The 15,098-nt window shown below is 39.7% G+C and overlaps 1 protein-coding gene across 2 annotated transcripts in view; it reads right to left on the reverse strand.

Moving 5' to 3' along the window:
- Positions 1 to 15,098, reverse strand: part of slc2a9l2 (solute carrier family 2 member 9, like 2) — a 63,693-nt gene that overhangs the window by 42,917 nt on the left and 5,678 nt on the right. For both annotated transcript variants that reach the window (XM_026349990.1, XM_026349989.1), the window contains exons 3-7: positions 13,815 to 13,916; positions 9,931 to 10,091; positions 7,682 to 7,806; positions 6,564 to 6,709; positions 47 to 179 (exon numbers count right to left, since the gene is read on the reverse strand). In XM_026349990.1, the coding sequence (XP_026205775.1) occupies positions 47 to 179; positions 6,564 to 6,709; positions 7,682 to 7,806; positions 9,931 to 10,091; positions 13,815 to 13,916 (667 nt within the window). The remainder of the gene's footprint in view (positions 1 to 46; positions 180 to 6,563; positions 6,710 to 7,681; positions 7,807 to 9,930; positions 10,092 to 13,814; positions 13,917 to 15,098) is intronic.

Genomic DNA, 15,098 nt, shown 5'->3' on the forward strand with positions numbered 1-15,098 from the left:
TAAGTGTGAGTTTTTGCGGCGTGTGTTTCTGTTGTGTATGTGATACCTCTCTCTGCTCCAGCCTCATCCCTCCTCTCCATCAGCAAGTAGCGAGGACTCTCTGGGAGGAAGGGCAGCACACACATCTGCAACACTGCCGGCAGCGCCAGGAAGGTAAACAGGTAGTTCCACCTGGACTCCTGCAGTTCAAAACATCAACAACAGAACTACATCAAAGCTGCAGACATAGGCGGGTTAGACCGTGCACTAAGACGCTAGACAGAAGAGATGGATGTTACTGTGTTGTAGATCATATGAAGTGGAGACATGGATTCTTTCATTTAAACTTTCTGAATTTAAATTGTATTTAATAACAAGCACATGGTTTTAAGAGACACATGTCTTCATGTATTAGAAATGTCTCATGGTCGGCCAGATGCCTTCCTGTATGTCTGCGTGACCTTTCTCTGGGTACTGCTCCTTCCTCCTAAAGCTCAAAGACATGCATGTTAGGCTAACTGGCGATATTAAATTGTCCATAGATGTGAATGTTAGTGTGAATGGTTGTCTGTCTCTATGTGTCAGCCCTGCATAGCCTGATGACCTGTCCATGGTGTAACCTGCCCCTCGTCCCAATGACAGCCGGGGAATGTGGGAAAAGGGAAATGCATCAATGTAAATAAGAGTTCATAGACTATCAGACTTAAAGAGACAATTTAAGCATAAAATAAGCAACATTCACGTGCCCATTTTATTATGCCACAAGTTCCAGGAAATCATAATCTGCAGTATATGATGTTTTTAAACTTTCTTCTGAAGCCAGTTATATTGACTGCTGACAATAAAAAACTAGATTAGAGATAGAGATAAAACCCCAGACAGTCAACAAAAGGAAACCAACTGTGATCCATCTGGCAATTTGATAGATGATGAAAGTATACTCCCGTCCAAAAGTATTGGAACAGTGAGACCAGTTCCTTTTCTTTTGTTGTAGACTGAAAACATTTTACTATTAGTTAAATTTAAAGTGATTAAAGTGAATAGGACTTAATACTTAGTTGAAAATCCTTTGCTTGGATGTTTCAAGATAAAGAAAATACATTATGTATTTAAGGCCCTTGAGAGATTTTTTGTATGAAAGAAATATCTACACTGCTAACAGTGTGAATTTGTATCTAATGATTTGGACTCATTTATGTAAATAGGATAAACATTTTTTATCTTTATTTCTGACATGAGGTGGCTGATGTTGACTGCACTTCCATACTGGTTATTTTTAATCTAATAGGTGTGACTTTGCCTTAAGGAATACATATGACTTGACAATTGAAGCTGAAGAATGATAATTTGTGGGTGCAGAAACACGCTGGGTGTGCCAGGACCAGTCTCCCTGACCCATCATCTCTGGTGATAAAACAAATCACAGCTCAGAAAGCTCAGCTATGACCTGGAGTAAACTAAACAAAGCAGACAGATGGTTGATGGTTGTATTCCATTGGTTTGTTTTGTTTTGTTCAATTCAGTTATCTCATGTGAGAATGCTGAGGCTGTAGGGTAAAAATTATCGTCCTGTAGCTGAACAAAAGAAAATAATTAAACACATTTCACACACAGATTTCATGAAGGACTTTGCGAACCCCTCTCTCTGGCTTTCGGACAGAGACTCTGGTAGTATAAGGTGGACCACATCGCTGATATATCTGCTGTTTGTAGTATTTCTTTACTTGGCGAGACCATTTTCCAAGTAAAAAGTGAATCCGCTCTATAGTAATCTGTGCTAAGGCAGTAACAGATGATTGCAAATCTTTATTTCCACAGTAAGTGCAGCGATTTAATTGGCTGTCACTCAGTGCTGGTTGAGATAAACTAATGCATGAAGGATTACATGGTGTATTACCGAAAGAAACATTAGGATTTCCTGCGAGAACAATTAAGCAAAACATTTATATCAGTTCAGTAATGCATGTGGCATCCCAAATCCTGAAAGTACAACAATGGCACTCGCACGGAGTGTGTTTTGCTGAGTTGGGTGAAGGAGATTCTTCCCCTTTTAGCGTCTAGTGTGTCCCATTAGCCCACCCTATTACCTGAGGGATAAAATTGTTATTGTGTGGGCTATTGTGTCTAGATGTAGGATAAACACAGCACACTTTCTGTATTAAATTCTCCCAAAATGAAAATCTTTGTTGGCAAAAACATCACGTCACCAGTAACTCAGCCATAGGTGGAGATCTGCCAGGATCAGAAGAAAAGCCCACCATAGCTCTGCCTGTAGCTGTTTGTAATGACTGTCACCTCGCCTATAAGCCTGTTTTCCCGATACTCTGTCACAAGGGCAACCTGACAAACTGACAGGTAGACCTTGCAGTGTGCTGTCCCAGTCTTAAATTGTTGAAGCAATGCCTCTTCCTCCGCCTTCTATCGATCACGTTAAACACTTAAATCAATTACCGAAATATATTTGACCTCCTCTCAACTTTCTCTTTCTTCTGTACAGTGCATAATCTTCTCAGAGTTGTAGTAGGATAAAAGTTTGTTTGTGCAGCAGCAGAGTCAGACTTCTATAAGTCTCTTTTCATGATATCGTGTGTCTGATCAGTGACACTGATGAAATACTGCACAGCTTGTCAATACTGGCTGTTTACACTGCCACCTCGAAACTGTGAAATACTTCAAATATAAAGAGAATACAGCTCTTAACTCGCAGCAAACAGCATGACGTTAGCTTTGTTTACGCTATTGTTAACTGTGTGACGGGGCGTCGCTGCTTTTTAGAGATAACTTTCATAACGACAACAGCCATTTTTTAAATGAATTGTATTTTCAACAATCCACGTACAGATACTAAAATCAACAATGAACTGTTGAATTATTTGCACACAACGTCTGTCAGTCAATATCCTGGATTTTCTCATTGATCTGTGAACAAAAACAATTAATGATCATTTTCTTTGACTGTTAGTGTAGTTGTAAGTTGAAAATTGTGAACTCTGAACATGGACTAGTTCATTTTAATCTGTGTGAACTGAGAACCCCTTATATCCAGGTATTTATAAAGTACAAAAGCCTGTTCTTGCGTTGGTTGTTTCTTATGTACTGTATATATGTGCAGTACAGCTAAACTGCAAAGAGCTCAAATCATACGCTCCAGGCAGATATCATAGTAATTTAGAACAGCACGCCACTCTGGTTGTTTCTGTAATGTGGCCCAGTGACAACTGTACTACAGTGATCATTCCCACATATTATTGTTTTGCACATTCAGTCGGCCTTCTGAAGCATTAGACAGATAATGATTGATTGATACATAATACAGATAAGGACCTATTAAGGCCACTGAATCTAACCTTGCTGGTGCAGGCCGCGTTTGAGGCATGCTGATGAATTCGGTGTCACTGAGGATTTCAGTGACAGACTGCCTAAAAGCAAGTTCCTGCTGTAATGCTGGAATAAACTTGTCTCCCCAGTGGGCGAAGGTCAGCGGCTGAGCATGAAGGTTAGAGCAATTATCATTTGTCAAAGCTTATCACCATTTTGCACCCAACAAGTGACATCTTAGAGAAGCCTCCATTTACAGAAGCCTCCACTGAGAGGAAACCTGTTCGAGGCTCATAACCAAAGGCCAGCAAAGACCACAGCGGCATAATCATCCGATATGTCACATGTATCTCTAAAGCTCTTGTCAAATACTAAGGAAACAGGCACGCCTGAAGGATGTCACAGGAGTGATATGAATACATAACAGGAAGACAAAGAAGTGCATATGATATTTATGAAAGTGTCCTGCAGTTTGAAATGATGGATGGAACAAACCGATACTTAGAAATCAAAAATGACTGTCTGCTTTGCTAGATGCTGAGATACCACATCCTTGTGTAAATGTAGGTGAAAAGTGACGTTGGGAAAAAAAAAAAACGGTCAAATTCTCTGCAACTGCAAGACCGAGGGGATTCACAGTTCAAATGCAAACAGTATTGATGTCATCCTTCACTTCACACAGAGAAAAGTGAAAAAATTAAGTGAAGTCTAAATACAATGTGGTTAGATTTTTTTTTTTACTTTTAATTAAATATTCAGTTATTAAAGTAAAGTGGCTGAGAAAGGGGGCAGCCATCCATTCATTATTCCTAATCAGTTTTCCTTTAAAAGGGTTGCGGTAGTTCTGGATTCATCCACCTGTAGTCCATTCATTCACTGGACTACAGTGTACAGTACATGTGCTTGCTGCTCCAGAGTCATCATTGTTGAAATGAAAGTAAATGTTTGTTGCACTTACGAGCATATTACGTGTTACTGCACTAAGCGTAAGTTCCACACAAATCAGGACATGGATGCAGTCTAGCTGTTTGAGGCTTTGATGATATGCAAACACTTACACAGGCAAGTCCAGATGCTGTACAGTCCCTCTAGTCTCACAAAAGCTGTGGATCACATTTATCTGAATCTCCCCATACACACACACACACACACACACACACAGAAGAACTGAACTAGTCCATATGGAAGGTTTTTTTTTCTTACTTCACTACGCTCAAGTTTATGACAAAACATTAATAGGTGTTTCAGTCAGCAGTAATCTGTTTCACGAATCAGAAGCTACTATATACCACCTTTTTCCAGATTTAGCTTAAGATATAAGCATCCTAAAGGATAAGGTAAGTAAACTAAACTTCTTAGAGGACTTTCATTTGCAGCAGTTAGGCAGATACTGTTATATTGTCGTTATTGTATTGTTAGTTTAACATTAATTACATTACATAAAACTTGATCGTTAAAATTATAACTTAACAACAACGACGTTGTACTCCTTTAAAAAGCAGAAAAGTACTTAACTTCACACCACAACACAGTCCAATTTAAATGAAGTGTTCTCTAATAAAATGTATGAGTTAGTAATACACACAACTTTAAAAGAGCAGAATCAAAAAGTCAGCTTTAAATAAAAATCATATTTGTGCCACAGATTCTCACACGTTCTCAAACAGACACAACTGCCAAAAGGTGTCATTGCATGCTTTAATTTTGGTAAAGCAATTTCATCTTTTAAATGTTGTTTCAAAAAGTAAGCAGTGAGCTAAAATCAACCAAAACGTGCCAAAAGTGGAGAAAGCTATCATATGATTGGCTTTCTCTTCACATTACACAACAGAATTTGGCTTTTAAAACAAATGTGCCTCGGGCCAATGTCTGTTTTCAGCTGTAAAAGATAAACTGAAAATCTAGCACATGAATAATCAATTGTACAAATGATAACTGAATCGTTGCCATGAAAGTGCCTCAGCGGTAGGCTGAGTAAACATGGTTAAACTTGTGTGCAGTGGGAATTAAGGTGAGGAGCGGGAAAGTGGATAACATTTCCTCCGGAGTAAACAAAGTGTGAATGTGAATGTGAATTCCTGGTGATATCTTATTGAAACAAAGGGAAAGCCAGAACCACATACTGTGCAAAAGATGTGATTGAATTACTCGAGTGGCTGAGGAAGACATGTTGTTCTCAGCTGGCCTGCACTTACCCATAAAAAAAAAAAAAGAGATGGGAAGTCATTATACGCGAGAGGAGAGGTCTGTCTTTCTTCCTGAATGTCAAGTTGAAATGAAATTAGCTGTTGGATTGTAGCAATAGAGTTGAAAAATCCATCCAGGAGACTTCATCAGCGCTACTGACTAGTGGAAAGTCCTTGACATGAGAGTTACTGAGGTCGATAAGTTCATGTGGCAGATCTGACGCTCGCCACGGTCACAAGAATTGAAAAGGTGGGAAACCAAAGTGCTGTCAGAATCGGTACTGTGGGTACCTGAGAAGAGATTAAAGACGCCACAGATGTCCTGGGCTGTGCTGGAGAATTGCATGCATTGTCCTAAAACTGTGTCCAGACTCTGGTAGATGGACAAAAGATTGCGGATTGATGAGAAATGCCGCGGCCTGCCCCAGCAGTCTGGAAATATAATGGTCTCCTCCAAATGTTTGAAGGATTATAGGGTAATGGGCCTCTGGGCACAGACATGTAAAAGGCACCTACGATTTCTCTGCTACATGAGAGAGAGCCAGATTGAAGAGACACAAAAGAAGTAGTAACAACTAGGTTTGCTGTTATTTGCAGTGAGTGCAGTGCTTCTTTTTGCAGCTATGTGAGGGGACCGGGCCAACACATTGCCAGGATGTACTGTAAGTGTGTGGCCATATCAATGACTGAGTGACAACTTTTAAAGTGCTTCACTCAGCTCAGATGTTATCAGTCCATTACGTGGTCTGGTTGTTATCGGGGGAGATAACAGGGCCCTACTTTCCTAATTCCCTAGTCAGCTCCATAGCTCATTATCCTGAGCTGGACCATTGTTGTTACGGATAGAAACTCAATAGAGGAGTGTAGACGATGTACACACAATAACAACATGTTTAGTTTAGGCACTAAAACTACAGTACATGGTGACACTGGTTTGGGTTAAACTACTAGAAACAACCATCAGTTTGAAATGGGAAATGTTAAACGCTTCCCGACCAGTGGTTAAATACCTGAAGCAAAGCACAACCCCAAAGCAACCTTTGACTCCAGTGAAGTCAATAGTGTTCCTGAACCACTGACCTGACCCAGCAGCTCAGGCAGTCCCAGCACTTGTCCTGTGAACACTCCTAAGCAGATGAGGATGGAGTTGAACTGGCCGATGAAGCCTCTAATATGTTTTGGGGAGATCTCGCCCAGGTACATGGGGAGGGCACTGAGAGCTATACCTGTCAGGAAAAATGACACCACATTAGTTACTTTGCAGATTAGAAATGCAGTAGTTAAAAACGTAGAAAACCACCAATCGCAGCACCTACACTGTCAGAAGTCAACCTTCAGCAACACTTGAAAATACTGAACTGTCTTGAACTGTGGGGTGTTGCCATGGATACTTAAATAGACGCCTTGCGGTGATTGAAACAAGTCAATGTCTAGGGATTAAAAACAGTGAAGAAATAATTGTGCTCTGCAGTGCAAATGTACAGTGATCAGTGCATTCAGGTTTGACAAGTAAACTATCCCTGACCTCCGCCACTCTGAGCTGCGGCATCTGTTATTGCAACTTTCCCTTTTGCAATTTTCGTCTACAAAGCAAATAACATCGTCTTTACCCTCTGCATTAGACGTTCAGCTGTGAATGTCTTTCCTCAGCATTTTTAAAAAGTTGCATGTGCAACACAGGTAAATGTGTGTTCAGTCACTTTAAGGCTTCTAAATCGTTGATTGAGTTGATTGTGATCAAAGTCTAGATTGGTAAACCTGATAACCGTTTCATTTTAAACATGACTAAACACATTTGGCTTTATAGGCATGTTTTGATAACTTAATAATAAAAGTAGTATTGCAGCAGCATTGCAGTACAATAGGGGAAATTCATTTTTACACTGGGCGCAAAGAGGCAAGAGGTCTGTGTAGGGTAGAATGATGTGGAGCTATCATGTGAAAGTTGTGCATGTCAAGTTTTGTTTTATTTTACTTTACACTAAAATTCAACATGACACAGGTGTAATGCTAAATCCAGCCAACAATGAGTAAATAATTAAGGCAAGAACAAAAAGGGGTTTATTTTTCATTTAACAGCTTATGGGCATATCTGTGGGACTGGATGTGAGGGGGGCTACAGTCCTGCAGGGTAGGTTTTTGCTCCACAGTGACTTTTGAACACTGTTTTGAAAGCGGCGAGTAAAATAAACTCTTACCAGAATCCACCCCGATCACGAGCCGGCCGATGATGAGCATCTCAAATGATTTCGCCCTCTCACCCAGGGTGAGCAGCAGAGCAGCTATTAGAGCAAAGATGTTGTTCACCAGCAAGGTTCCCTTTCTAAATTCAAAGTGGAGAATATGGTTGGAAAGCGCTATAAGAGTAGAGAACGTCAGACAGATGGACACACAAATCTTACACAGATCAGCTGTAAAGCTTTTAAACTTCAATTGAATTTTCAAAATGAGTAGCTTATCCGGCTTCACCAAGGTGTTCTGGATTAAAACTAGTGGCAACAATGGACTAAAAGGCCTTCATAAAAAAAAGGTTATTATTTATTCATGGCTTCAAGATAAGTGAATGTGACTGAGCGGGTGAATATTTTGAAGAATGGTACACATTCAAAGAGCAGATAAATCAATAACTATTTTCTAAAGGAGGCCACTCATGGCCAGTCAAGCTTCGCATGGGCTTTATCTGAGGAAAACCAATTAAAGGACGATCAATTCAAAATATTTTTATGTATTTAGTCCCTAGGGTCTGCAGCGTTATGTCAACTAAATCACAGTGCATTGTCACCCTCAGCACAGTGCCTGCCTGTTGCTGGATGTGCTCAAACAGTGTAAATATGCACTGGGAAATGGGGACAAAAGTCGCGATAACCAGGTTCATAGAAGTCAGGACTTTTCACCTGAGCACACGAAGAGCTGCACTCACTCACAGTCTGGTTAACGGTAAATCAACCAATCATCAGTACAGTTGCTCTGCTGGCCGTTTTTCTTCTTACATCAGTCTTTAGTAGCTTTTATCAAGCGACTTAACGTCATACAGACAATGGTAGCAGGCAGCTGAGAGGTCTTGCCTAAACCCTACTTAGCCCAGCGGGATTGACCCAGTCCCCAGGCGGTGAGTTACACTCACTAACCAGCGCTATTTTTCCGACTACTGAAATGACTGACAACTTTACCGAACTGTTGCCGCATTTACGTGTTCTTCACACATGAAAGCCTACTCCTACGCAGTTCAGATTATCTCAAGATCAGCCTGGCTCTGCTCTGAACTAAAGGCTTCTTCACTCAGCCTCGTCTAAAGCAGCATTTAAAAACGTAATTTACAGCAGTATTAGCAGAGTCTCCATTGTTCGCTCTGTTAGAGTTCTAATCCTACTTCAGTGGAGGAAAATGACCATCCATGTTGGCAATGTTTGAACTAGTCTGACTTATTATAGATTGATTGTTATTATTCAATCACTTCATCATAAAACAATAATACTAAGTGGAAATATTCAGGACTTGATTAAAAAGCTTCTCTGGCAAACTAAGTGAACTACTTGGGCACTCTTCAGACTCTTCCAAGTGTTATTATATGCTTATGCAGTACATATTCATCGCTTCTCTCTGACATCTGAATTTCAACCTTGTGTAAAGCAAGCTGCTGGCTCACAGATGTCTAGTGGACAACATGGAAGGAGAATGAATAATGCGCTACTGCTTAATCAACACAGTGAGGACGCCACCTGAGAAATCCAAGGTGAATGTTAGGGCATCTTCATTTTCTCCAATGATTCTGAATAAAAGATTCATAAGTGACATCCTCATGACTTGTGGATAATGGATTATTTTGACCGCACATTATTTCAGAGCAGCAAAGTTTTGTGAAAACAAACAAACAACAAGTGAAACAATAAAGCTGGACTGAAACTTGAGAAAGTCATCACACTGAACTATTTGTCAAATAAGTGCCACTCAGTCTGAAGCAAATTACATTTTCTGCATCAAGCAAGATGAAGCTCTGTGAGCACATACAAAGCATATGAGATCCTGCTAAAGAGAGAGCGAGAGAGAGAGAGAGAGAGAGAGAGTGAAGAGAGAAGTGCCAACATCATACAGCACCATTGTCTCCTGAGCTGTTAAAGAGGGTATTTCCAGCCATGCAATGAAAATGTTCTGTCTGTATTTTGTGTCATATGTAGCTCAATCCTGTCATGTGATATAAGTTAAAAATTACTCAGTTATGTTTACTACCCTACGGGGTCAACACTAAACAGGCGTGAGCAATCTGCTTTTAGCGTTTCTGTCCAAACTTGCTGATGTCAGCGTTTTTATCCTAAATAAAGACCCAACTAAATTTGACACCTTGCTCCGCATAAGAGCGCCTGAAGAACGTTTTTTGTTTAACGTGATGTACCGAGCGCTGCATCCGGCGATACACACTATTTTTAAAACAACATCTGAATCAACTCACCTTCCGAGTACTTTGATGATTAAGGAGACGGACAGTGCTCCGAGAACTCCTCCAATAGCAAATATGGACACTGTGATGGACCAGAGGAGGGTGGCTGTCTCTGCTCCAATAGGCTCCCCATATCTCTCAATCCATGTCTTATTGTTGAACTCTTTAATGTACTGTGACAGGTGAAAGACATGAGAGACACACCTTCATTTATATTTATCATATTACATTTTCCATTGTATGCATTATTCTTACTTGTGTTCATTAAGAATATGCATATGTATCAAGTAAAAGCCCACGTTTTAAACTGATCACAAGGCATGTACACTCCAAAAAATAACTCACACACTTTAATATTTCGTTGGGCCGCCTTTAGCTTTAATTACAGCATGCATTCGCTGTGGCATCGTTTCGATTAGCTTCCGCTATGTCACAACATTTATTCTCGTCCAGAGTTGCGTTCATCTTTCTCCAAGATCTTGTTTTGATGATGGGAGAGTCAGACTGTCTGAAAGCCTTCTCCAGCACATCCCAAAGATTCTCAATGGGGTTAGGGTCTGGACTCTGTGGTGGCCAATCCATGTGTAAAAATAATATGCAATAATAATTAAACACATCTTTTAATGTTTGAATGTACTAATGTACACTCGATATTCTGAAAATGTGCCTTACTGAATCAAAAACGGTCATTTGTGAAGTTACAGATTTGATTACACACACTCACAATTCTTAAATGGGATCTTGAATTCCCGGAGAGCATAGTGAGCGACTGCATTAAGAACGAGAATAGACTAGAGTACATTCCACAATGAGCGAATGAATACCGGTGTTTGAATTTATTGTTGGGTATCTCAAAGCTATCACGGCTGGTGTAAAGAGCAGCAGGAGGAAGGACTCAAATACACACTGACTGGTGGGCAGGTGCAGAAAAGCGATTTCTATTCAAATGGTGATAACCGGGTGCCACAGGACGGCACACACAGAAATCCACAGCATAGACTGAATTTAAGGTCCGACAACAGAAACATAATGATTGGCCAAGAAGCTGGTGGAAATGGCTGCTTCAGGTTCTGAATGGGAACGTGGAATATTGACTGAAAGACTGAAGACTGAAAGGCCAAAATGAACAGGGCCAAGACAGGGACTGCGAGAAAAATCCCTCTCTAGCTTTGACTGTAGTATCCTTTTTGTGGATTAATGTGTCAGTTACGTTTGATGCCACTTCAACACTGAAAAGATGATAGCTCATTGCTTTATTGGGGAAAAAAAAGAAAAGGGACCACACACCAGGTTACAGTGGTTTCTACAGCGTTTTCATCACCCTTCTTCCTGTTTTCACTACATTTCAGTCAGAAAACTCACAAGAAGCAGATTAATAATTACTAATAATCTGACCTCATCACTTCCTAAAAATATGCATACCCTAAGTCCTGTTGAAAAAAATTTAACTACATATTATTAATATGTTCAAATAATTCAAGCTAAGTGTCACTGACTGCCCTCTGCTGGACAATACTGAAATACAATAGTGTTTTTGATTTTTTAATCTTTCGTAATTTAAATGCCGTTTTATGATAGTAGTTAAGATGTGCTGCTTCTTTTTTGATGAATTGATGGATGGACTAACAGATATATTAACCGTAAAAAGGCCACTTTCACACAAAGTGTGAATTTTAGATGGACTTGAAATTTAATTATTTTGGTCCCATTTTTTCTTTCTACTCATATCTTGATAAAATAAAAAAAAGGCTTTTAAACAGCAGTTTTTGCTTTCTGGGGATACATAGTCCAGAAGGAGGTGGTAACTAAAATAACCAACAGCAATTATTTTTTGTCTTCTTTTTAAGTTTTGGATGAATTAGTAAAACTTTATGTAGTATTAATTAATAACTCCATAATGTAACACAAGCACATGAATGAATCATCATGAACCTTTTTTGATGTTTTCTTTTCATCCTGCTGCATTCACAGTGACACTTTCTCTCCATAGAGTCACTTAATAATAAATAAATAATAAATATGGATTGTTCGGTCCAGGAGAAATCTAGTTAAATCAGATTTTCTATTACCCTGTCTGGATTCTAGGAGTCTACTCGACTTTTTAAGACAAGCTTGGTGTGGGAGGTAGACCTGTTGTGCTTTGGCAGAAGAGTTTATGTATTTATTGTGGTGTTTATAGATTGTTATCAAAGAGCTGAGTAAACCATTTGATTAATGCAGGAGGGATAGTCTCTGTTTAATGTTCCTTGGTGTTGTGTTAGTTTTTATTGAAATATGCTCTGGCAGATTAGTAAACCTGTCATTCATTTACAACTAGGGCGCATGAGTATAAGCTGCAACAGGCTCCATGGTGAATTTTACATTCTGGTGTAGTTGGCAAATATAAATGAGAAAAGCAGCTTGTTGATTTATTTCGGAACAAATTTGTAATAGCAGCAGAATCAATAGTGGTGCCAGGAGCCAGCTCAACGTTAATGATCAGCTTGTGTTGCTGGTGAGCAGAAAGTATAAAGCATGAGGATTTAGGTATATCTGCAGAGCAGAGCAAGCAAGACTTACTGAATTCTTGTCACCAATTAGTGATGCCTGGTTTACTCAATTAATTAAGTAGAAAAAAATGAACTGTTCTGTCACGATGCCAGTGAAGGAATGGCGAAGAGGTGGCAGACGGCATCAAAACTATGTTTTTTATCAATGATGCTTGTTTTATTTTTTACAATTTCTGGTTCCGGTTAAGCAGGTGATGCCTGAAATGTGACATCTGAGCATTCAGATCTCAACAATAAAACCTTTTTAGGAAGAAGCACAGTACAGTGACTTCTTCCTTTGATCGCCACTTGACACTGTGACCTTCCTGTTATTCTCATTCCCCTCTTACTCCTGTGCCTCATATTAGGGTTACAAACGTGGAGGAGCTGTCTGAGATACATACCAAATAGTAATGACCCCATTTCGAGTCTGCACAGGGACTGTTCCTTCTGCTATGCTTAAAAAAAATACTAGGACAAAAGTCAAAACCTGGTTTTATCTCTGGAAATACCCTTGTATACCTACTATGTTTATGGAAAATAAATGGAATCCGTGATGTATTTAGATTAAAACTACCAACTACTGTACAGTGTGAAGTTCACATAGAAACAGTGACATGAGCCCCTACTGTACTTCAGTCTCACACAGGGAAACCTGAAGTCTCCTCTCTGAGTTTCTATCATCCCTTCCTGTAATTGCGTTGGCTGCAGAAATGAGGGTTATAATGTTTGAATACTAATTAAATGACCTGTCAGGCATCTAATTAACTTTAAACAAACACGGGGCCAGATTAAAAAGCAATCTGATCCCTGTATAATGGTGTTTCTCAGTCAGGAGTGTCAGAAGAGTCCACTGGGTCGATACATAAAAGCTGCTGAAAATTGCAGTTTTAGTTTCACCAGTCAAAGGGGCTTTGCAGACTGTGATAATGTCTAAAATCCAGTTAACGCAACGTGCGCAATGTGGTGTCTTTGTGCTGATGTCTTTCTTTTACTGCGTGAAAAGTAAATCACTTCATAATTTAATTCCCTAAACAGAAAGCCAAAGATGGGATCACAGTAAAAACAGGAGTGGACCAAACACTCGAGTGTGAAGTGATGCGATCACAAACACCCTTCTGTGTTCGTTTGCATGTGGAATCACAGTCATTTCTGGACAACAAGGTATAATATTCAGCTGCAGAATGTGAGCTTGATATCTGTAACTGGGGAGTTGGTAATTTAGCTGAATTTTTGCATGTTTTATAATAGTTTACATTGTGAACAGAGTTTCTATACTCCAAGTGTAACTTGGATTTAAGTCGAAACAAATGCTTACTGATTTCCATTATTTCAAAAATCACTGTAGAATATGTCAGTTTAACTCACCAGAGCAGGAGCGTTGACCACAGAGAGGTTGTAGCCATAAAGAAAAGATGATCCCAGAGAACCGAAGAAGGCGGCGCTCAACAGACAGCCTGTGATTGGTAGCTAACGAGAGAGCACACACACACTAGTCATACCGACGTAGACACATTAGAGGCCTTGTCAGTAGCAGTCACATTGCTCTTTTTCAACATTAAGGTCAAACTAAAACCAAAGGGAATTCAGGAGAAGACATTTCACATAGCTCCCAGTATCTAGGCCAGGAAATTGTCCTTCAGCCATCACACGTGGTGCTGTGAGCGGGAGTTTGGCATGGGATGAGAACACTGGTGTAAAAATGATAAATGTATCTGTTACAGAAGGTGTTTAAATGGAGCACGAACACCATAACACCATACAGTAAATGTGCAGCATACTGTAGGTGTCATGATTTAGAACGAGTGAAGGAAATTCACTAGACTAAGGTCTGTTATTACAGTCAAAGATGACTGTGAATGAAGCAGTGTGGAGTTATTTTAATGGAATTCCTTCATCCTCTTGTGAGAGTGTGATTTTCACTGCAGTTCTTTTCCATTTGCTTTTTATATATGTTGAGGATTTGAAGTTATATGATAATGGTTAAGAGAAGATAAGTATTGCTGGTGACTAATATCCAAATTCTGTGGAGATTTTTGCCACGTTGTTGTATCTTCCCCAGATATGATCCAGCACACAGGGACAAGACACAGCACAGCAGGGGAGAGGGTAGGTTGATAATGAAAGGTGAGACAAAAGGAGGGTGAGTTGGGGCTAAGGAGAGGATTATGGGATAAAATTAAGAATTAGAGCAATATACAATATTGAGCACAGTATGTTACCTACAAAAAGATACAGTTCCTTTACAGTCTGTCTGTCTCCCCTTATTAAAATGTGCAATCTGATATTGCAGCTACCAGCGACGTGTGATTACATTTCAGAGACAAAGGACTAAATTAAGCACTTGTCTAGGAGCAGACTGGGGATGGCCTATAAAATCGGATTTGATCTATTAAATTAGTTTATGAAAAGTCCAAGTAAAAGGAATCACATGAAGGAACTGAGTTCTGGAGGTAACATTAACAAGGCCAGAGCCGGATGTGAAGCAGTAGAAACACTGCTGCTGAGAGCAGAGTGTCTATATTTACAGTCAGTCAAATTGAAAGCAATGCAAACGACGTTTCCTTCCATTTCAAATGTTATAGATCTCTGACAATGTTTTGGTTTCAGGATGTACTTTCAATACGTGTCCCTTTGGAGCTCTCCATCAGT

Source organism: Anabas testudineus, chromosome 5 (assembly GCF_900324465.2).
Source record: "Anabas testudineus chromosome 5, fAnaTes1.2, whole genome shotgun sequence".
NCBI classification, from domain to species: Eukaryota; Metazoa; Chordata; class Actinopteri; order Anabantiformes; family Anabantidae; genus Anabas; species Anabas testudineus.